Genomic DNA, 24,586 nt, shown 5'->3' on the forward strand with positions numbered 1-24,586 from the left:
GACAGCAAAAGAGACACAGATGTATAGAACAGTCTTTTGGACTCTGTGGGAGAGGGAGGGGGGGATGATTTGGGAAAATGGCATTGAAACATGTATTATATTATATTTGTTTTTACTGTTACCTGACCATTTATGAAAAATAAACATCTTTCCCTCTGTTTGCAATCTTTCAAGAAATACTTCACCACCATGCTAGGTTCTTTGTGGACTTTTTTAAGAAAGAAATATTTCCTGCCCTGATACAGTTTAAACGCTCATTAGGGAAACAAGTCTAAGATATTAAAATAATTTACAGAAAAAGGTTAGGCAAAACAATTTTGAGTAATAATAAATATGCTTTACATGTGCTCTACGAGGAAGAAAAAATTTCCTCTATCAAGAGTTATACGAAGTGAATGAAATACCACTTTCAAAGGTCTTAGTGCTTCTCAATATTATTATCATCTCTTTCAAGTAAGGATCCTGATACTTGGGAGGACAAATACTTTGTCCGTGATCCCTCAATTAGACGTCAAAGCTGAGATTCTAGAACCCAAGCCTTTCTGACCCCAAAGCCTGAGATCTTCTGCATCCTGGTAATGCAAAAACACAGAGGAGATTACTGCCACGTGGTGTGATTTCAAGGACCAGGAACGCCCCCTACCTCCGCAAACACCAAGACTTTACCGCAAGATTCCTACACAGAAACACGCGCCATGTATCTTAAAGTGAGCGCAACAGGGTCTTGGGAGTGCAAACTCGAGGGAAAGGTAACGTGGAGTCTGGTGATGGGATCTCTTTTCCACACTGTCAGGGAGCATGGACCTACTTCTGACAGTTTTGTCCGCGAGAAAGGTGACGCTTGGGGCCAACGCCGGAGCCACTTTAAAAGGTCAATACCAAGAAAGAGGAGAGCAGAGGCGCTCAAAATAACATCTCTTCAATTTCCCCATGACCCTCGGTCGCAAGGTGGGCACTGGCGACCAGGGAGGAGGAAAGGTACGTCCCTATCTCTCCCTGGACCCTTTGGTTAAAACCTCCCTGGACTTGTCCCTATCTACACTGCCGATCGCAAGGACCCACACAGGGCGCCTGCAAGACTCCCGGCGCTGGGCGGAGGAGTGTGCGGAGCTAGCGCCGCGGGCGCCGGGCTCAAGACCTAGACGCTGCGGCGCAGGGACTCAGGCATTTGGCGGGCCACTCAGTGACAGCCCGACTGCAAGCAAGTGGCGAGCGCGGAGGGCGCGGCGGGGTGAACAAACTCGACTGACCACTCTGCTGATTACCACTAGTGCCGCACGTCGTTTTCCGACCACCCAACCGCTGCCCTCGCTCTCATCTCACCTCTCCAGTTCTTGTACTCCGGGATATAATAGTATTTGTTCCCGAACCGGTCTGTGCCCACTTGCTCTTTCACTTCCTTTGACAGTGCTCTCCGTATGACGCCGAACAAACGCTGAGACCAACCCATGCTGCTCCACCAGCTCCCGCGCGGGTGGCGGCAGGATCTGGCAGGATCTGCCAGGACCTCCGCAACCAAAGCGGGAACGCCCCCGCCGCTGACCCCGCCCACCAACGCCGAGGCTTCCCACCCACCTCCATCCGCGTACTCTCTAATAAAGGCGCTCTCCATTGGTCGGATGGCATCACGCTTAACCAATGGGAGGCTTCGCTACTACAACCCCGCCTCCGAGTTCTGTCATGGCAGCGTCCAGTTCACAAGCCAATGTGAAAGAACGGGATGCTAGGGTTCTTGTCGGCTCGACAAGCGGGTTTAGAAGACCCTCTTCGCCTCCGGAGAGCAGAGTCCACACGGAGGTAAAGAGAGCCTTACTTTTTTCTCTAACATGCTAGTTAAAATGTAGACCAAGACTGTGTTAGCCTTGCCTCACACTTTTCCTCCTCATTATCACTTTCCTGCCACCACACTGGGCTTTACTCTTCTGCTCTGTGAGTTGAGAAAACAAGTTACCTTTTATACACCCATAGGCAACTGGGTGCGAAAGCAGGCTCGGGTGAGGGCGCTTTACATCAAAATGAGGATATTTTAATTTTATTTTATTCCTTTTCTCTCATGCTTTCTCCTCGCCTCCCAAGGAATAACTATCGTTCAAGAATTTATTCTTTAATTTCATTCAGCGTATTTAGTGAGGTCCTACCATGTGCCAAGCAATATGTTGAAGGCCGAGCATAGGCCAGAAATTGAACAAAATTTAGTGTGACTCGAGGCAGAGAACTGTGAGGAGAGGGCCATTGACAAGAGATGAAGCTGGAGAAGTAGAGGGGGCTAGATGGGGAAGAGCCTTGTATGCTTGGTTATGGGGTATGACGATCAGAAAAAGGTGACAACTATTGCATTTTGTCATCAGCTTGGAGAATGGATTGAAGTTGAAAGCAAGAGTGGGAACCAAGTTAGGTAACTGTTGCAAGGAGAGTGTTGATGGAAGCCTGAGCCAGGGTTGTGGCAGCTGGAACCAAGAGGGTGAAGATATTTGAAAAATAGCTAAGAAATAGAATCACAGGTCTTTTTTTCAGCCCTATGAAGAGTGTTGTCTTATATATTGTATTTACACACATTGTAAGCTCCACTGGACAGTTACAATTTTTGTTTTCAACCATCAAACATATTTTAAGGAAAAGAATAATCTGTTTAGACCAGTATCATTTCTGTTGCTGTCTCTTCATTCCTGATAGCCCAAGTTTCCTTCTTATATCACTTTGCTTCTGTCTGAAGAACTTTGTTTAGCAATTTTTATAGAGCAAGTCTTGATGGCTTTGTAGTTTGTGGAAAGGAATCTGCAGTCATTTGAACCATTGTTTCTCTATAGGTAATTTGTTATCCTCTGATTGCTTTGAAATTTTCTTTGTTTTTGTTTTCAGCAGTTTGATTTTTTTTTTTTTTTTTTTGCAACTCTTTTTTTTTTTAAATTGAAGTATACCCAGGTGGCACAATGGTAAAGAATCCACCCATTGATGCGGGAGACTTAAGAAACATGGGTTCGATCCCTGGGTCAGGAAGATCCCCTGGACGAGGGCATGGTAACCCATTCCAGTATCCTTGCCTGGAAAATCCCATGGACAGGGGAGTCAGGCAGACCACAGTCCATGGGCTCGCAAAGAATCAGACATGACTGAGTGACTGAGCACACACACACACCGTTGATTTATAATGTTGTGCCCATCTCTGCTGTACAGCATGGTGACTCAGTTGTATACATATATACATCTATGTATGTACAATATATACATGAATGTATACGTATACACTGGAGAAGGCAATGGCAACCCACTCCAGTACTCTTGCCTGGAAAATCCCATGGACAGAGGAGCCTGGTGGGCTGCTGTCTCTGGGGTCACATAGAGTCGGACACGACTGAGCGACTTCACTTTCACTTTTCTGCATTGGAGAAGGAAATGGCAACCCACTCCAGTGTTCTTGCTTGGAGAATCCCAGGGATGGGGGAGCCTGGTGGGCTGCCATCTATGGGGTCGCACAGAGTCGGACACGACTGAAGCACCTTAGCAGCAGCAGCAGCAGCATACATATATACATTCTTTTTTAATATTCTTTTCTATTATGGTTTATCACAGGATATTAAATATATTAAGTTGGTACAAAAGTAATTGCCATTTTAGACCATAAATTTTAAATCATTATGTGCTGTGTTTAGTTGCCCAGTGTTGTGTCTGACTCTTTGCGACCCCGCGGTCTGTGGCCCATCAGGCGCCTCTGTCCATGGGGATTCACCAGGCAAGAATACTGGAGTGGATTCCTGTGCCCTCCTCCAAGGGGTCTTTCCAACTCAGTGGTCAAACCTAGGTCTCCCACATTGCAGGCAGATTCTTTACCATCTGAGCCACCAGGGAAGCCCAAGAATACTGGAGTTGGTATCCTATCCCTTCTCCAGGGTATGTTCTGACTCAGGAATTGAAGCAGGGTCTCCTGCATTGCAAACAGATTCCTTACCAGCTGAGCTACCAGTGAAGCTCAAACTAGGGTCAAATACAGGTTTATTAATCAAAATAGTAACCATTACATACAACACATTTTTGCCAACAAGAAATAGGTTTGTTTGAAAATCTGTGCTTCAGGATTTGATGAATTCTTGGAAAGCATTTTCTGCCTCCTGCTGGTTGTGAAAGCGTTTTCCCTGGAAAAAGTTGTCAAGATCCTTGAAGAAGTGGTAGTAGTCATTTGGCAACAGGTCAGGTGAATATGATGGATGAGGCAAAACATCATAGCCCGATTCTTTCAGCTTTTGAAGCATTGGTTGTGCGACGTGTGGTCAGGAATTGACACGGAGAAGGATTGGGCCCTTTCTGGTGACCAGTGCCGGCTGCAGGCCTGGTAGTTTTCAGTGCGTCTCATCGATTTGCTGAACGTATTCTCAGACATAATGGTTTCGCCAGAATTCAGAAAGTTGTCTTGGATCAGACCAGCAGCAGACCACCAAACAGTGGCCATGACCTTTTTCTGGTGCAAATTTGGCTTTGGGAAGTGCTTTGGAGCTTCTTCTTGGTCCAGCCACTGAGCTGGTTATCTCTGTCATATAAATTCCACTTCTCGTCGCACGTTGCAATCTGATCAAGAAATGGTTCTTTGTTTTTGCATAGAATAAGAGAAGATGACACTTCAAAACGAAGATTTTTTTTTTTTTTTTTTTTGTGATCAGCTCACGAGGCACTCACTTATTGAACTTTTTCACCTTTTAGTTTGCTTCAAATGCCGAACAACTGTAGAATGATTGACATTGAGTTCTTCAGCAACTTCTTGTGTAGTTCTAAGAGGATCAGCTTCGATGATGACTCTCAATTGGTCCTAGTCAACTTCTGATGGCTGGCCACCACACTTCTCATCTTCAAGGCTCTCGTCTCCTTTGAAAAACTTCTTGAACCATGACTGAACTGTACATTTGCTAGCAGTTCCTGGGTCAAATACATTGTTGATGTTGCAAGTGGTCTCCATTGCTTTACAACCCATTTTGAACTCAAATAAGAAAATCATTTGAATTTGCTTTTTGTCTAACATCATTTTCATAGTCTGAAATGCATATAAAATAAATAGAAAGTAATAAGTCATTAGCAAAAAAAGATAAAGCAAGAAATGTGAATTAAAATAATTTATAACAACCACATTTATTTAAGAATGTATTCCAATATCAAATGGCAAAGTTCAACAATGCAAAACTGCAATTACTTTTGCACCAACCTAATATTTAGCAATCAGTGTGACATGGAAAGCAGCCAATCAAAATGGATTCTGGCCACTGATGACCAGTATGTGATGTCTCATAGCAAAGAGATTGGAAAAATGATTTTAAAAGACACCAGGACTCATTCTTTTCCTTACCCTCCTTACCCCAATTTCCTCTGCCTTCCCCTATATCTCTACTCTTTTATTTCTTTTCCCTTCATCCGCTCTCCTTCACTTTGTCTCTTCTTCCTCTTTTCTCCCCTATTCTCGTCACCGCCTTGGCCCAAGAGTCCCCAAGACCGTATGCAGCATAAAGTTGTACCAAATTACTCATAATTATGATTTATTACAGCGAAAGTATACAAGGTAAACTTACAGGAGGGAAAGGCACATGGATGACTTGAGAAGGAAACCAAGCACAAGCTCCCAGTGGAGTTGCATAGGACATGCTTAATTTCTTTTTTTTTTCACACTTAATTTCTTTAGCAATGAATTGTGATAGCATAGATGAAATCTCTATCAGAGAAGTTCATTACAGACTCAGTGCCTAGAGTTTGTAAGTACAAACTGGCCACATAGGCACTTTCTGCTTAGCATGTTCCAAAATTCCAGACTCCTAGAAGGCATGTAAGAATTCATAATGTACGCTGTTTGCTTCAAATAGTTTAGGCACAATGAGCCATTCTTACCCAGAAATAATGGGAACCCTCCTGAAATCCCAGAAGGCGGGTAAGGGCCAGTCTTACAAGCAGGCCTTTTTAAGGATAGTAGCCTCAGGCCTGCCGTTGTAATTATTTTTTGCATACCTTGCCTCCTTCCACACAAACCCTACCCCTGTTTCCCTGTTGTAGAACCCTCCCCTTTCCCTTTCCCTTAGCCCCTTCTCTGGTTCCCAAATGATACAGATCTGAAGTATTTAGGTTGGGTAGAGGTAGGCTACCTAAAAGGCAGGGATTAGATTGGTCTAGAGTGAGATTTCACAGGCTAAGAAAAAAAAAAAAAAGAAAATCAGAAACAAAAGCAAGCAAGACTATATCAAACTAAAAGCCTTCTGTACAGCCAAGGAAACCGTCAACATGGTGAAAAGACAGCTTACACTATGGGGAAAAAGATTTTCAAACCGTTTATCTGATAAGGGCTTAATATCCAAAATATATAAAGAACTCATTCAACTCAATAACAAGAGGAAAAAATAAAAAATGGACAAAAAAAAAAAAACCCTGAATATGCATTTTTCCTAAGAAGATATACAAATGACCAACAGGTACATGAAAAGATGTCCAACATCACTAGTCATCAAGGAAGTACAAAAACAACAGGCAACACCCCACACCTATTAGAATATCTGTTACCAAAAGGAAAAGACATAACAAATGCTGGACTGGATTTAAATGCTGTAGAGAATTTAAAACCCTTGTGCACTGTTGGTGAGATTTATAAATTGGTACAGCCGCTGTGGAAAACCATTATGGAGGATGCTCAGAAATTAAAAATAGAGCTACTGTATGATCCAGCAATTTCACTTCTGGGAATATATCCAAAGGAAAGGAAAGCAATAACTTGCAAAGGTGTCTGCACCTCCATGTTCATAGCAGCTTTATTTACAATAGCCAAGACATGGAAAACTAAGTGTCCATCTATGGATGAACAGATAAAGAAGTTGTGTTCCATATATTCAATGAAATATTATTTAGCTACAAAAAGTGAAGAAACCCTGCCATTTGCAGCTACATGGATGGACCTTGAAGGCATTATGCTAAATGAAATAAGTGTGACAAGGAAAGACAAATACTGTATGAACTCATTTAAATGTGTGGAATCTTAAAAACTCATAGAAAAAGAGATCAGACTTATTACCAGAGTCAGGGAGTGGTAGGAGGAAGAATTGGAGGAAAGTGGTCAAAAGGTACAAAATTCCAGTTATAAATACGTAGTACTAGGGGTGTAATGTACAATATAATTGGTTATAGTTGACACTGAAGTATGATGTATAGGAAAGTTGTTGAGAGTAAATCCTAATAATTCTCATCGCAAGGAGAAATTTTTTTTTGTTTTTTTCTTTTTGTTGTATTTGTATGAGATAATGGATGTTAGCTGATGGATGTTAGATGTTGATGTTACTATTGTAATCATTTCACACTGTATGTAAGTTAAGCCATCATGCTATACATCTTAAGCTTATTAATGATGTATTTATGTTTCAATAAGTCTAAGGAGAAAAAAATCTTATTTAAATTAGCATCATTTTGATCAATAATGAATGTAGAAGTCATTTAGTTACATTAGCCTAATTGCTTTTTAACATCTAAAAGATTGAGACAGGTTCTAATAGTTAACATTCACTAGGCACTTACTGTCTCGGAGAAGGCAGTGGCACCCCACTCCAGTACTCTTGCCTGGAAAATTCCATGGACGGAGGAGCCTGGTAGGCTGTAGTCCATGGGGTCGCTAAGAGTTGGACAAGACTGAGCTACTTCACTTTCACTTTTCACTTTCATGCATTGGAGAAGGAAATGGCAACCCACTCCAGTGCTCTTGCCTAGAGAATCCTGGGGACAGGGGAACCTGGTGGGCTGATGTCTATGGGGTCGCACAGAGTCGGACACGACTGACGTGACTTAGCAGCAGCAGCAGGTACTTACTGTATGCTGAGCCTTGTTATGAGCCCTTTGTATGTTTTAACTCATTTAACCTTAATGTCCTCACCAGGATAATGATGTTTTATAGTTACTGAATATCAGAAATTTCATTCATCTTGATTTGTGTGAGTACTTGTTAATCACTTTTATTTATATTTAATGTTATTTATTTAAATGTGCTTATTTATTGAGTTGAACATACTCATTTTATATTTCTGTAAGAAACAATTCAGGGAAATTTTTTTAAACTGTAATTTAAGCTTTTGTTCACTAGATGTCCTCAGTTAAGTTTTAAGTTACAAGAATTTAGCTTTTGGTTCATGAAAATTTGTTTCAGGTTCTAGATATCTAAATTAAAATTAGTAAAATACACTCTTTAAATAAGACATAAGATAATTAAGATAATGCTTCAGGAGAAACTCTTTACATGTAATTGTTAATACTCTTAATACTTCAAAAATTTGTATAAGGCTTTTAATAATCTGTAAACATCCTTGGATGTATGTTAGGAGATTTAAGCATTGTATTTAAGCCACTTTTAACTTCATGTAATTTTGGTGAAATAAGGACATTTTAATGTTAAATTGCTTTCCTGTTGTTTAGTTTTATCTCCCCCCCTCCACTTCTGTTAAATTACTTTTCGGGGGAGCATAGTTGCTTTCCAGTGTTGTGTTAGTCTTTGCTGTCCAACAAAGTGAATCAGTTATATGCGTACTTGTATCCTCTCTTTTTTAGATTACGTTCCCATTTAGGTCACCACAGAGCACTGCATAGAGTTCCCTGTTCTATGCAGTAGGTTCTCATTAGTTATCTATTTTATACGTAGTAGTGTAGACGTGTCAACCCGTCTCCCAATTCATGCCACAGCCCCTTCCCCCCTTGGTATCTGTACCTTTGTTCTGTACATCTTGGTCTCTTATTTCTGCTTTATGAATAAGTTCATCAGTACCGTTTTTCTAGATTCCATAGTCAAGTGATAAATTATATGATATTTTTTTCTTTCTGACTTACTTTACTCTGTATGACAGTCTCTAGGTCCATCCATTTCTCTGCAGATGACACAATTTCATTCTTTTCTATGGCTGAGTTATATTGCATTGTATATATGTAGCACATATTCTTTATCCGTTCCTGTGTTGATGGATATTTAGGTTGCTTCCATGTCATGGCTATTGTAAATAGTGTTGCAATGAAGATTTGGTGCATGTATCTTTTTCAACTATGGTTTTCTCTGGATATGTGCCCAGGAGTGAGATTGCTAGGTAATATGGTAGGTCTATTTTTAGTTTTTTAAGGACCCTCCATAGTGGTTGTACCAGTTTACATTCCCATCAACCGTGTAAGAGGGTTCCCTTTTCTCCACACCCTCTGCAGCATTTATTGTTCATAAATTTTTTTTTTTTGATGATAGCCATTCTGACTGATGTGAGATAATACTTCATTGTAGTTTTGACTTGCATTTTTCTAATAATTAGCAATGTTGAACATCTTTTCAGGTGTTTATTGGCCATCTGTATGTCTCTTTTGGAAAAATGTCTGTTTAGGCCTTCTGCCCATTTTTTATTGAGTTGTTTGTTTTTTTTGATATTGAGCTCCATGAGCTGTTCGTATGTTTTGAAGGTTATCAGTTGCTTCATTTGCAAATATTTTCTCCCATCCTGAGGGTTGTCTTCATTTTGTTCATGGTTTCATTTGCTGTACAAAAGCTTTTAAGTTTAATTAGGTCCCATTTGTTTTGTTTTATTTTCGGTACTCTAGAAGGTGAATCAGAAAAGATCTTGCTGTGGTTTATGGAAAGAAGTATTCTGCCTGTATTTTCCTGTAACAATTTTATAGTGTCCATCTTTACATTTAGGTCTTTAATCCATTCTGAGTTTATTTTTGTGTGTGGTGTTAGAGCGTGTTCTAATTTTATTCTTTTACATGTAGATGTCCAGTTTTCCCAGCACCACTTATTGAAGAGACTGTCCTTTCTCCATTTTGTAGTCTTGCCTCCTTTGTCATAGTTAGGTGACCATACATGCATGAGGTTTATCTCTGAGCTTTTTATCCTGTTCCATTGCTCTATATTTCTGTGCCAGAACTATACCATCTTGATTAATATAGCTTTGTGGTATAGTCTGAAGTCAGGAAGCTGATTCCTCCAGCTCCATTTTTCTCGCTCAAGATTGCTTTCGCTTTTCAGGGTCTTTTGTGTTTCCATACAAATTGTAGAGTTTTTTCTTTTAATTCTGTGAAAAATGCCATTGGTAGTTTGATGGGGATTGCATTGAATTGGTAGATTGCTTTGGGTAGTATAGTCATTTTCACAATAATAATTCTTCCAATCCAGAAACATGATATGTTTGTCCATCTGTTTGTGTCATTGATTTCTTTCATCAGCATCTTATAATTCTCTGAGTATAGATCTTCTACCTCTTTAGGTAGGTTTATGCCTAAGTTTTTTATTATTTTTGTTGTGATGGTAAATGGGATTGTTTCCTTAATTTCTTTTTCTGATCTTTCGCTGTTGGTGTATAGGAAAGCAAGAGATTTCTGTTTATTAATTTTGTGTCCTGCAACTTTACCAGATTTATTGATGAGCTCTAGTAGTTTTCTGGTGGCATCTTTAGGATTTTCTAAGTGTCGTATCATGTCATCTGCAAACAGTGACAGTTTTACTTCTTCTTTTCCAATTTGGATTCCTTTTATTTCTTTTTCTTCTCTGATTAGCATCCCTAGGACTTCCAAAACTATGTTAAATAATAGTGGTAAGAATGGACATTCTTATCTTGTTCCTAATCTTAGAGAAAATGCTTTCAGTTTTTTACTATTAAGAATAATGTTTGCTGTACGTTTGTCATATATGGCCTTTATTATGTTGAGGTGGGTTTGCTCTATGCCCACTTCCTAGAGAGTTTTTATCATAAATGTGTGTTGAATTTTGTCAAAAGCCTTTTCTACATCTATTGAGGTGATCATATGGTTTTTATTTTTTAATTTGTTAATGTGGTATATCACATTGATTGATTTGTATATATTGAAGAATCCTTGCATCCCTGGAATAAATCCCGCTTGATCATAGTGTATGATCCTTCTAATGTGTTGTTGGATTCTGTGTGCCCTCCCTTTTAATTTTTATATATATATATTTTTAGGGTTTTGGGACTGGAGTTAAACAAAGACAGAGATGTTGAAAGGATCCATTGCAGTGGAGTTAACACCCTTGACATTGAACCTGTTGAAGGGAGATAGTAAGTTTATTATATAATCATTTTTGTTCCTAAGTGAGATCCAATAAAATCTTGCTTTCAGATTAATTTTGTAAAATTTCATAAAAATTAATAAAAATTCTAAATTGTCACATTTAAATCTGGCATTATTAATTTCAAATAAGTACAGAACATTGAACCTATGAAATGCTGCCAAATATTTCCAAAGTACTTTAATATAAATATATTCATTGTTAAATCAACAAATATTGAGTTTTGGTTTTTTGTTTTGATGCAGAGAGCATGTAAGTGCTGAGGTATGTCTTTAGGAGCTATTTCAAAACAGTTGTTGCTCTCAGATAGTCCTGTGGGAAAACAAATATAAGAAGCAGAAGTATATGAAGCACACCAGACTTGTACTTGACTTCCTCCTGGCTTTATATTTATTAGCTGTGTGGCCTTGAGCAATTTGTGTAACCTTTCTAATTCACAGTTGCCTTAGCTACGCAATGTAAGAACAATACCTAATTAACAAGTTTGTTGTGAAGATTAATTACGATAATATGTATAACATGATTAGCATAGGACATGGCATATTGTAAATGATTGCCACCATTTTGTTAGTCAAAGCATTATCACCTATACTTTAAATCCGTTTTCCATGCAACAGCTGAAGTGCTTTGAAAAATGCAAATATGTACATGCCACACACACATCCCCACCCACTTAAAGCTCATCTACCCCACATTACTTTTACCAAAATGTTTAAAACCCTTGTCCTTCAATTAGGACAAGTATAAACGTAACTAAAGAAGTGTGTCTTGTTATGTTTTGTTTAGCATTTGCCGCAAATCATTGTATTATAATGAGGCATTATTATTTACATTAAAATAAGCCAGGGTAGGTTTAATAGAATTCAATTTTTTAAATTCTAGCTTCTGTCATGGTCTCATCTAGTATATGAGAAACATGTACAGTGAACAAATTCTAACTTTTAACACATGGTTAAATGTAAAAGATGACATTTGATCATTTATTTTTTTCCTAACCTTTTCTAGGCTGAACATACTACCTCTCAATCAAGTACAGCTGTGGGACATTTGCTTGTAAAATAATCCTGACATAAGCAGCAAGGGATAGCTGATTTCTTTTGGTCTTGGGTGCTGGTGGGATAGTGATCAGTTGTTTGACCTGTAAAGTTCATGAATCCAGTAGGCTACCAGTTGGGAGAGTTAGTGAGAAATATGGAAAGTTATGGATTATATGTGCATTAAATATGTGTGAGAAATACAGGCCAAGGAGTCTTTGCAGAGTATATACAGAAAAGTCAAGATTCTTACTATAGTAGTTTCCCCTTTTATTGTATAGTGAAAATCTACAACTGTTTCATTGTTTGCTAAGACTTGTATTTTGCATTAAGCCCTTTTGGCAGCGAAGAGAAATAAAAAGCAAAATGGGTGTTTAATGGAAAATTAAATATAGGTCTTCTTTTTCTCACAAAAATCAACTCACATATAACTTGCTGAAAACACTTATTCATATTTATCAACTACCTTACAGTTAAGTAACATTGCCATTAGATACTTCAACTACAAAGTCCATTTAATTACAGTAATGTTCAGGGTTTTTTTCACCCAATTAATGTAATCAAAAGAAAGCTTTTGGAAGTCACTCTGCTGCTGCGGCTGCTGCTGCTGCTAAGTCACTTCAGTCGTGTCCAACTCTGTGCGACCCCATAGATGGCAGCCCACCAGGCCCCGCCATCCCTGGGATTCTCCAGGCAAGAACACTGGAGTGGGTTGCCATTTCCTCCTCCAATGCGTGAAAGTGAAAAGTAGCAAAGGTGAAACATCTGACCTTACTATAAATACGATTTAAATTAACTTTAAAAGTTGAACTTTGAAAACAGTTGTTTTTCCATTGATAATACATGTAGTGCTGTGGTTAAAAAAAAAAACAAAAAACTTTTACAAAGCTCAAACGTTCAGCAAAATGTTTCTGGAATTAGAAATGGTACACATATAACTCACAACTATTTCCAAGCAAGCTGAAACATTGTTTCAACTAAAGTAAAAAAGCTGTAGTTGTTAAACTTTACAAAGATTTCTGGATATACACAATTAGAATAACCAACCCACAAAATTTTGTAATGAAGCTAATGTTAAAAATTTTTTAAAACTCTTCAGGATAGCTTTACTGCCCTATCATCAATCAGATATAGAACTGTGTGAACAAAGAACTTTGAAGAAGTACTTTTAAATTAACCTAATTGTTCTACATATCAATATTGAATGTTTCTTAAAACAGGTCTATAAATCAGTGCTTCTTGGACATGCTGCTATTTCATGAATCCTTCGTAACTGGTTCATAACATGATAAGGCACTTGTACCAGAATGTAAATTATTAAGTCTTTAAGCACAGTTTTGATGAGCTAGAATTTTTTTGTAGCGAGACTTTCTCAGTGAAGAAAGAACTGTGATCATTTCTGGTGCAAGCTCCTTACATGGCACTACAATAACAGAGAAACCAAAGGTGGCAAAATTAAAGGAAAAATGATTACTTATAACAAATTTAAGTGATCAGATATCCCTGCAAACCTCAAAATATGGATGAATGAGAGCAACACACTTAACTACAAGATAACTATAACAACACAGATAACTACAAGATCTGTGTGGTATCAGCATCTATACCAGGCGGGGTAATAAAACCAGTGGGGCATCTAATAGACCTGATAAGTTCAAAGTAACTGACAGCTACTTGAAAGCTCAGCAAGTCAATTTGAGTACAACAGTTGAAACTGGGAAAGGATTGTGTACTCTTGATGTCCAAGGGGTTCACAGTAAGACCCAAAAGGGCTGGAGTAATCTAGCCCCTGTAATCTCTCCAGCTAACCAACTAAAGATGCCCTGATAGATGAACCCCATGTTGAGGAGAAACTGTTTGGAATAGAATCCAAAGTGAGAAGTACAGAAATGATAGAAACAGAAAAAAGATGAGTCAGATAAAAATTGGAGAGATGACTAGAACTTGGAAATCTGAAAATTAGCTGCCATATTCTGAACATCTTATTTTATTTTATTTTATTTTTTTTGAACATCTTATTTTAAAAAGAAGAGGAGGAGGATGTTCTAGAGATATAAATTTTAAATATTGCCAAACTAAACCTCCCTTTTAAAAGTTTAAGAAAATTAATTTTATATAAAAATGAGCAAAAGGATAGGATTAAGGTCAAAGTTCATACGAAATTATTTTAATAACAAAATAAATAATGTTCCTATAAACAATATATTTGTGCCAGAAAGATATGTCCACAAAGTAGATGAGAACTGTAACCTGATATTTTAAAAATAGCTAAAAGTAATTTTTAAAAGATACAGTGTATGAAAGAATAGCATATGTTATAATTAGAAAAACTGAGAAATGAGATGATCAAACTCTAGAAAAAATTAGGAAAAAAAGTTAAATACAAGAGGTGATACCTTGGAAATAGAAGCAGATAAATACAAGAGGAAACATAAAAATCAAAAAGAGATGGAGATAGGAAAAGGAGTCAAGAGAATCAGGTATATGTAGAAGATAGGCAAAGAATATCCAACATACATATAAGAGGAGTGTACAGAGAAGAAACCAAAGGAAGAGAATGGAATAAAGACTAAAGGAAACATTGTTAGAATGAACAAAATCTGAAACTACTACATATAAGGGAAGAAAATCATATTGTAACCACAGACTTTGATTTTGAGCTTTAAGCTCAAAGAAATGAAGTTTCTTATTTAAGATGTTCAAGGAAATAAAATGTGAGTCAAAGATTTTATATCCAACCAGACTGATTTTCAAGTACAAAAGGACTAATTGTTAGTAATATACAAGAATTCAAGGAATATTGTTCTCATTAGTCCTTTCTTAAGAATCTACCAGAGAATAAAATTAGAGAACAAGAATGAATAGAGAGATGCACCAGAATTGATGGTTAGCAATAATATTAGCAAATAGCAATACTTTCTATAGATTCATAAATATTTACATACAGATAGATTAAATTCATAGATCTATGTGTCTTCTCCACTAGATTATAAACTGGGGAGTCAGGAATCATGCCTGTCTTGTTCACAGTTGTATTAGCATAATGCCTAGCATATTGTAGAAGCTCAAAGTTGAATGAGTTGAAGTAAATGTGTTTATAATGGAGGGAACAAATCTAACACTTACTGATGCCCTATTTTTTTTTCTTGCCAGGCAGTGTAAAAGACTTGTGTACGATTTATCTTTATTTCAGCTTTATGATTTGGTGAAAATGTTCCCCTTTTCATAAATAAACAAGCTTAAATGAAGTAACTTGCCCAGGGTCAGATAGTAATATCTGTAATATTCCATCAGTAATAACTGGTCTGTCTGATTCCATTTTCATTTAACACAATTATAATTGGGACATTTAAAATGACTTTGTCTTACTTTCTGAAATGAGAAATATCTTTTGCCATCTTGTTTCTTCTATTCATTTTGGTATCTTGAAGGTAAATTTTAACTGATCACAGATTAAATCTATCTATCTTCATTTTTCCACAAATATTAGATTAAAGATTTTAGCTTATTGTAGTCTGCTAATGAAGATTTACTCTGTATTTTGGGCATAATAAATTTGAGAGTTTGTGGATCAGTAATTTTCAGAAATATGTAATCATAAATGAACTATATAAATGATAAATTAATTTGAACTTTTTTATTATTAGCATGTTATCAGGTGGTTCAGATGGTGTGATTGTGCTTTATGATCTTGAGAACTCCAGCAGACAACCTTATTACACGTGTAAAGCAGTGTGTTCCGTTGGCAGGTGTGTATTAAAAATGTAATTCATGAATTTATAAACATTTGAGTATTTTTTGCATCAAATGCAAAACATGAAATATGAATGTTTCAAGCAAATTGTTCAAATGATATATTTACGTAGTTATCCCTTGACATCTTGCAAGTAATAACTGAAATTCGAATATTGCTCTTTTTTAAAAAATTTTTAATTGAAGGATAATTGCTTTACAGAATTTTGTGATTTTCTGCCATACATCAACAACAATCAATACAATCAATACAACAACAACAAGATCATAGGTTCACCTCCCTCCCAAACCTCCCTCCCATCTCTCTCCCCACCCTACCCTTCAGCCTGTCACAGAGACCCTGTTTGAGTTCCCTGAGTCATACAGCAAATTCCCATTGGCTATCTGTTATACTGTATTGTAAATTTCTGTGTTACTCTCTCCATACATCTCCCCTTCTCCCTCCTCTCCTCCCACCTTCAGTTCTCTATGTCTGTTTCTCCATTGCTGCCCTGAAAATAAATTCATCAGTACATCTATTCAGAGTCCATATATATGTGTCAGTATATGATATTTATATTTCTCTTTCTGACTTACTTCACTCTGTATAATGGGCTCTAGTTTTGTCCACTTCATTAGAACAGATTCAAATGTGTTCCTTTTTATAGGTGAGTAGTATTCCATTGTATTTATGTGCCACAGCTTCTTTATCCATTCATCCTCACTGGATATCTAGGTTGCCTCCATGTTCTGGCTGTTGTAAACAGTGCTGCAGTGAACATTGGGGTACATGTGTCTTTTTCAGTTTTGATTTCCTCAGGGTATATGCCTAGGAGTGGGATTGCTGGGTCATATGGCGGTTTTATTCCTAGCTTATTAAGGAGCCTCCATACCATCTTCCATAGTGGCTGTATCAGTTTACATTCCCACCAGCAATGTAAGAGTGTTCCCTTTTCTCCACACCCTCTCCAGCACTTATTGTCTGTAGACATGATGATGGTCGACTGGTGTGAGGTGGTATCTCATTGTAGTTTTGATTTGCATTTCTCTGATAATGAATGATGTTGAGCATCTTTTCATGTGCTTGTTAGCCATCTGTATGTCTTCTTTGGAGAAATGTCTCTTCAGGTCTCTTTGATATTGCTGTTTTTAACATATGACTTCTCCAAAACAACTTGGGCATCAGTTTTCAAAAGGACTTTAAGACTTTTGATTATGGTCTTTTTGTTCTCCACCTACATGGCACACCTCAGTAACTAATTTTAGTTTTTAGAGTACTTAGCATAAGATTCATTTAAGTCTTTCTAGCTAAATATAAACACAAATTAGTTTTTTCAACTATTAGTAGAACAAAAAGATTAATAGCTAGAAGCCATAATGTACTAGCTTCTAGCCAGTACAAAACACACACAAAACACACACACCCCTCTTCTCTTACCTACTTACTTAAAGCTGCCTGACTTAACGTACTTTTCTACCTTGAATTTCTTTGGCTGTTTAATAAAGTGTTTTACGATTTTAATTTGTTCATAGTAGTCACTTAATTCTTTCTTGTCTCCTGTATGTGATCTGATTTTAAGCAGACCTTGAAATAACAGAGAGAATAAGAGTTGAAAAAACGTTTTCAAGAGGAAAAAACCTCATGAACGTTAATATCTGCAACTGCTATGTATTAAAGCTGTTTCCAAAGCACTAGAATAGATACATAAGTTCGTGGAATATTTGTGAGGAGAATTATGATTATTTCTTGGCTCTGACACTTCACTTTGGAAATACAGATTTAAGGAAACTATTTCTCTGAGCCTGTGACAAAACTATTCTGCCTTAGAGATAATTATACTTGGCCTATTATTCTTGTAAGTTTTTTTATGAGACTTAAATGAAATATTATCTTCAAAAAGCATATTGAAATTGTAAAGCCGCTATAAATGGGAAGCAGTATAATTATAGATAGACTTAGTACAAAACAAGATACCACCTCAAGTACTCTGGAACTTGGTTCTAAGAGTCTCATACCATTTTATACTCTCTCCACTCCCACCAAACAGACAACAACAACAAAAGATCTAAATTCTAAAGTGTAAGGCAGCCATTAATTAGTTTAATTCATCTTTGTCTTATTTTATCTTAGCTATTACTTTGACATTGTTTAATTTGTTATATGGTAAAATAGTATCTTCATATATACCACATGCTATATAATATTATTCCATTAGTGGCTGTGATTTGCTTTTCTGTTATGTGAGGTCAAGTAAATGCTTAGGACATCAATCTTACTTATGACTTTCTTCTTAGATTCAAAGTCTTATCTTCAAAACCATCACTTTGAATGTAAATGGGCATATAGTAAGCATCCTTACAAAATGAGTTAAAGTAGCATTTTACATCGGAAGACTTTATATGACTTTAAAAAATAATTTCAATAAAAATTGATACTAAATTAATGTGGCTTACACTGTTTCCTAATAGTTACTTTCGCTTTATTTAATATGTTTATTCTTGAGCACCAAAAAGATTCATTAACTCAAATTTTTGTTAAATGTTAAGGAGAATGATATATCACACATAGTAGGAGATTGATATAATATTTTGTACTCTTTTAAAATATAAAATATAAATGAACTTTTATTTGTGATCACTACATTAAGGATTTATTTGAAATTAGATAATCTCTGTGTAGATTCTTAGGAACAAATAGAGACCAGTTCTCTTTATCTTCAACAGAAATTTACTGGAAAGATATTTCATATCTCACATAATGGCAGGAAGGTAGAAGAAACATGTAGAAAGCAGAAAATAAGAGAAACCAGAATAAGAGAACACAGTCAAGGTCATACCACACGAACAACTGAGTTTGGGATCTGCTGCATATCACCAACACAGACTCTTGACTCCACAACTATGAATAATTGCTAATATATCCCTGGTTTGCATTACTAGCTGGAGTTTTGGAGTCCCAGGCAGGATTGATTAAGCCCAGGACACGCTCGTGCCCTCACTGCCCAGAGCAAGAGAAAGAGAATATATGGAGTCTCTTTGTTTTCTGTTATTTGTTGTTGTTTTAGTCGCTCAGTCATGTCTTGACTCTTTTGCGACCCCATGGACTAGCCCACCAGACTTCTCTGTTCATGGGATTCTCCAGACAAGAATACTAGAGTGAGTTGCCATTTCCTTCTCCAGGGAATCTTCCCTACCCAGGGATCGAACCCACATCTCCTGCATTGCAGGTAGATTCTTTACTGCTGAACCATACTTGGAGTCTCTTGCTCTCTGTAACAAGAGGCAAGGCCCTGCCTTTCAATAAAGGGAATTTTCCCCCAAAAGGTAGAGTTTGAATGTTCAGTCAAGAAAAGAGCACACATCCACTACAGTCTACCCATTTGTCTGTCCAATATCAGTATATACCTTTCTTCCCGTACTACCCTTCCTTTAAAAAAGTAAGTTTCATCCTAACCTAATGCAAATATCTATTACTTGATATAGATTTTTACAAAAACTAATTACAAAAATGTAATTATTCCCTTCCCCAAAAAGCTGATTCCAAGTGTATTTAGTTACCACATCCAGTTCAAGATAATCTCTATTTTTCCTCTAGTTTCATGTGTTCTTATATTAGGATTATGCAATTTGTAGGCTCAGTTTGTACATAATCTATATAAAATAATCGAGGTAAGAGAGAGGAAAGAAAGGGGAAATTAGTTAAAATATTTACATGACATAGAAAGTAAGAAAATATGGATAGGTACTGCAGTTGTCTTTTGCAGTTGTCTCAAGGCCAGAAATGGCACATAAAGCTTTTCTTCTTCATATTCTTATTTCTTCAAGTAGCAACACATGTATTTGAGGCCCTTTATCCTGTATTGTAATCTAAACTTTCAGCTTAAAGAATCAGAACTCATGATGGGCCTGTCTGTTTTGGGTTGCAATAGTCTTCTGTTTACTTTTATATTATTATGGATATTTAATATATATGAAAATAGAGAGTAGTCTAATGAACTACGTACCCATCACCCATCTTCAGCAGCTATCAGTCATAACCAATCTTATTTCATCTTTACCCCACCCACCCACCTACTCTGAAGATTATTTTGAAGCAAATCTCAGAAAGATATAATTTCATTCATAATTTTATCTCTAAAAAATAAAAAATGTTTTATAAGCATAACACCACTACCACTGTCTCACATATACAATAATTAATGATATTAAGTATCCAGTTGGTATTCAAATGTCCCTCCACTATCATAAGTATTTCTAAACATCCAGTGTCTTTGAATTAAGTTTCAATAGAGGACACATACTGTGTTGATGACTAGTTCAGAGCATATACGGCGTCCTTCAGGATAGCATACATCCTCACAGGTGGTGTACTGCAACTGATGTCGTAACTGAGTCTTAACAGATCATGCGTCTGTCGGCTATGGGCTACCTAAGAGTAGTGAACCCCATGGTCATCTACCTGTCACATTCTTTTGCTGTAGAAGTGAGGTTCTTAATCAGAAGCCATACTGTGTGGGACACTATAGAGGTATGGGAGGCAACAATTCTAAATGATAGTGCTTATAAAATGATGAGAAAAGCAAATCCAAAACCAAAGTAGGTATCTCTTCCAGTAAGGAGAAATCAGTTTCTTCCATGAATCAGTCCAGCATAGTTGGCTGATCCGTCCAAGCTCTCATACAGAAATAGGAGGTCTCATTTTATGAGCCTTAGTAGGAAGTGGGCCTCCACATCACACTGTGGGCACCTAAAACTAGAGATGCCTATTCTTTCTCTAGACAGGACGTGGCGAGTCATCTAGGTTTGTATCGTTCTTCCTAAAACTACAGCTTGTTAATATGGTATCCATTTTGAAACTCAAGTAAATCAGTTATCTCTAAATTTTGATTGCTGTTTTGTAGAAGCCACCCTGATGTTCACAAATACAGTGTGGAGACCGTACAGTGGTATCCTCATGACACTGGCATGTTCACATCAAGTTCATTTGATAAGACTCTGAAAGTATGGGATACAAATACATTACAAGTAAGTATTTTAAAGCTTTTCTGAGTTGTTCTGTACAGTGAAGGAGAATTTAGTCCTAAACAGTGTGATTATTTGCTAAGATGTCATATATGTTAGATATGAAAGCAATATAGTGATTGAGGAGAGCAATACTGCTTAAGTTCCTATCTTGCCTCTGCTGCTGACTGCTGCTGGTTAGTTGCTGAGTCATGTCCAACTCTTTGCAACCCCATGGACTGTAGCCCACCAGGCTCCCAACCAGGGATTGAAGCTGAATCTCCTGCTTGGCAGCCAAATTGTTTATTACTGAGCCACCTGGGAAGCCTTGCTGCTAACTAGCTATGTGATATTGATTGGTCAAGTATCTGAATTTCTCTGTGTTCATCTGTAAAGGGAGTAATGATCGTACCCTATAGAATGGCTATGAGGATTAAATAGGTTGACATGTGTAAAGTACCTGGAAATGGCACCTAGCATATAGTAAGAACTCAAACACCATTAGCTGTTATATACTTTATTACTCAAAAACTTCTATGGCATAATGGTGTAGGGAGGAATATTGGATTTATCTCCTATCGACCTAAAAAAATAAGGAAAAAGAAAGTTATTAATATTATAGCTGAGTAAGGTAGACAGTGCATGCTTGCATGCTAAGTTGCTTCAGTCATGTTGACTCTGTGCGATCCTATGGACTATAGCCCTCCAGGCTCCTCTGTCCATGGGATTCTCCAGGCAGGAATCCTGGAGCAGGTTGCCATGTCCTCCTCCAGAGGATCTTATCTCATGTCTTCTGCAATGGCAAGCAGGTTCTTTACCAATAGCGCCACCTGGGAAGATAGAGTAGATAATAGCTTTTATGCTTTTTGATCAAATTTTATTTTTCTTTCACAGCTAATTTTTTTCCTGAGCTCTAGTTCCGTATGTCTCTACTTGTATACAGAACCTCTCTTACTTAAATGTAGTGTCGTCATCTCAAACTAAACATATTCTAAATTGAAGTGAACGTGATGGCTCCTCATATCCATTTAGTCCTCAAATCTTAGCTGGTCTTCCTTCAGACTCTAAGATTTCTCTTTTCTATTTCCCTCACCGTCACTGTCCATCTGGACTACTACTATAAACTCCTAAATGATTTCTTTTTATTATTTTTCTTCTCACAGTTCCACAGTAAGTTCTACCCCAGAATTAATTAGAATAAAGCAGTTTCATCCTGTCTGAACCCAAACCACCTTTGGTGAGTGATTCCATTGTCTAAATTCAGCCTGGCATTCTAAGTTCTCTGTAGCCTCACTTCCTACTTTCCCAATCTTAGCTTCTACCTCTTTTCAACATAGATAATGTACTGCCACTAAATTGATCTCCTTTTGCCTTCTGAACACATCTTATATGTTGTATTCCCTACCTCAAGTTTCCTTCCCTATGAAACTTCTCCCTTCCCTTGTTCATGTTAAAACTGGAAGTTTATACTCTTTGGCTGACATCTTTCTATTTCTCCCACCATTCACCAGCTCCAATAATCACCATTTTGTTCACTGTTTCTATCAGTTTGGCATTTTAAAATTCTGCTTGTGAGTGATATACAGTATTTATTCCTCTCTGTTTGACTTACTTCACTTAGTATTTAATGCCCTTAATGTCTGTCTATATTGTCACAAATGGCAGACGTTCATTCTTTCCCATGGCTGAATAATATTCCATCATATATGTGTGGGTGGGTGTGTGTATATACATATCAGGTCTTCTTTATCCCTTCCTGTGTTGATGGGCACTTAGGTTGTTTCCATGATTTGGCTATTATAAACAGTGCTGTTAAAAACATGAGGATGCAGCTATCTCTTTTGAGACAGTGATTTCATTTCCTTTGGATATATACCCACAAGTGGGATTACTGGATCATATGGTTCTAATTTTGAGTAACCTTCATATTGTTTTCTATAATGGCTACACTAATTTACATTCCCTCTAATAATCAGAGGTTTCCTTTTCTACATATCCTTGTCAACACTTGTTATCTCTTTTTGATAATAGGTATTATAACAGATGTGAGGTGGTATCTCATTGTGGTTTTGATTTGCATTTTCCTAATGATTCATGAAGAGACGTGGTTTCTTTCTCTCTGGGGGTTAGGAAGATCCCCCAGAGAAGAAGGTGGCAACCCACTCCAGTGTTCTTGCCTAGAAAATCCCATGGACAGAGGAGCCTAGCGGACTATAGTCCACGGGATCACCAAGAGTCAGACACAACTGCAGTGACTGAGCATGCACGCAGTCTGCCCTATTATAAGGTTTTCTTCACCTTCATGAGGCAGAGGTCAGCTAACTGTAGCCAATAGGCCAAGTCTAGGCTCTCGGCCAAGGCTTCTCATGGACTCTTTTTTGTAAACAAAGTGTTATTGTAACACAGACATGCTCATTTGTTGTCTATGGCCACTTTTGACACTGCAGTGACAGAAATGAGTAGTTGGTCTTCAAAGCCTAAAATATTTACAATCTGACTCTTTACTAAAAAAGTTTGTTGACCTCTGGTGCAGTTAAACCTGAATAAGGTGCACAGAAGGCAGACATTTGGAGTCATCCAGGGTTGAGGCCTTGACAGGTGAGATGATGATGGCCAAAGGAGTTGAAGATCCTGGAGCTGAAGCATTCAACCTTGGAATCCAAGCTGAAGGAGGAAAAGTGAAGACAGGAGGAACTGATAGGGCCGCTGGGCTTTGCTTAGGTGTCTTAGAGGTGGTTGGGGGAGCTGAAATAAAATTCTGGTCATATGTAACTGAAATATGTGATTTCAAAGGAGGAGCAGTTTTTGGTGGTGAGAGTGTCCCGGGTGTGGTAGGTGCGATTATATGGAACTGAGGGGCAGAATACTGACTAGATCGTTTCTGTAGGTGCTGAAGTTCTCCAGAATGGAGCAGAAAGGAAGATGGTGAACCAGGAGGTTATCTTGTCTTAATCTCTGGAATTTATTAGAGAAAAATAAATTGCTAACAATTTAAAAATTACTAACAGTGTGACAATAGGTAAATAGAAAATTTGCTGCCTTTGTGATAACACTTATTTTAAATGTCTTTTGATTATCAGATTGCTGATGTATTTAATTTTGAAGAAACAGTTTATAGTCATCATATGTCTCCGGTTGCCACCAAGCACTGTTTGGTAGCAGGTTTGTATTTGTGTTCTTTTGTTTTTTTAACATACTGAAAACTTTTTCCCTTTTAATATCTAGTTAGTTTTGATATAAACATTTTAACCCAGATGAAGATAACAATTCTTTAAAAAAAAAAACTTAAATATATATTTACTATTTATATTCATTCTGTTTAACTGATATTGTACAAGACAGGCACCATGCTAGATTTCAGAGTGGCTAGGATTTGAAAACTAAGAAAGCACATTTCTGGGACTTCCTGGTGGCTCAGTGGTATAGAATCTGCCTGCCAGCACAGGAGGCATGGGTTCAATCCCTAGTCCAGGAGGATCCCACAGGCCACAGAGCAACTAAGCACACATGCCATAACTGTTGAGCCTGTGCTCTAGAGCCCGGGAACTGCAGCTGCTGAGCTCCCACACTGAAGCCTGTGCACTAGACCCAGTGCTCTGCAACAAGAGAAGCCACTGCAAGAAAAGCTTGCACACTGCATCTAGAGAGTAGAGGAAAAGGCCACACAGCATCAAAGACCCAGCACAGCCGAAAAGTAAATACATTAAGTACAAATAAAATTAAGAAAACCAGTGTCATTTGTGGGGTGTTTTTAAGAAAGAAA

General features: G+C 37.5%; 2 protein-coding genes across 8 annotated transcripts in view; one reads left to right on the forward strand and one right to left on the reverse strand.

Annotated features, from left to right (window-relative positions):
* NDUFAF2 (NADH:ubiquinone oxidoreductase complex assembly factor 2) overlaps positions 1-1,555 on the reverse strand; it is a 165,941-nt gene extending 164,386 nt beyond the window's left edge. Inside the window, exon 1 of one of the 2 annotated variants that reach the window (XM_070774650.1) lies at positions 1,324-1,549. In XM_070774650.1, coding sequence (XP_070630751.1) covers positions 1,324-1,450 — 127 coding nt within the window. In that variant the 5' untranslated portion in view covers positions 1,451-1,549. Of the gene's footprint in view, positions 1-1,323 lie in introns of both variants that reach the window. The other variant, XM_070774651.1, reaches the window with a different exon arrangement.
* A 92-nt stretch (positions 1,556-1,647) lies between these two features.
* ERCC8 (ERCC excision repair 8, CSA ubiquitin ligase complex subunit) overlaps positions 1,648-24,586 on the forward strand; it is a 51,004-nt gene continuing 28,065 nt past the window's right edge. Inside the window, exons 1-6 of one of the 6 annotated variants that reach the window (XM_070774646.1) lie at positions 1,654-1,797; positions 7,883-7,937; positions 10,950-11,045; positions 15,738-15,839; positions 20,724-20,847; positions 23,904-23,985. In XM_070774646.1, coding sequence (XP_070630747.1) covers positions 15,739-15,839; positions 20,724-20,847; positions 23,904-23,985 — 307 coding nt within the window. In that variant the 5' untranslated portion in view covers positions 1,654-1,797; positions 7,883-7,937; positions 10,950-11,045; position 15,738. Of the gene's footprint in view, positions 1,798-7,882; positions 7,938-10,949; positions 11,046-15,737; positions 15,840-20,723; positions 20,848-21,986; positions 22,061-23,903; positions 23,986-24,586 lie in introns of those variants that run through there. The other 5 variants (XM_070774644.1, XM_070774648.1, XM_070774645.1 and 2 more) reach the window with 5 other exon arrangements.

Source organism: Bos indicus, chromosome 20 (genome assembly GCF_029378745.1).
Source record: "Bos indicus isolate NIAB-ARS_2022 breed Sahiwal x Tharparkar chromosome 20, NIAB-ARS_B.indTharparkar_mat_pri_1.0, whole genome shotgun sequence".
NCBI lineage: Eukaryota > Metazoa > Chordata > Mammalia > Artiodactyla > Bovidae > Bos > Bos indicus.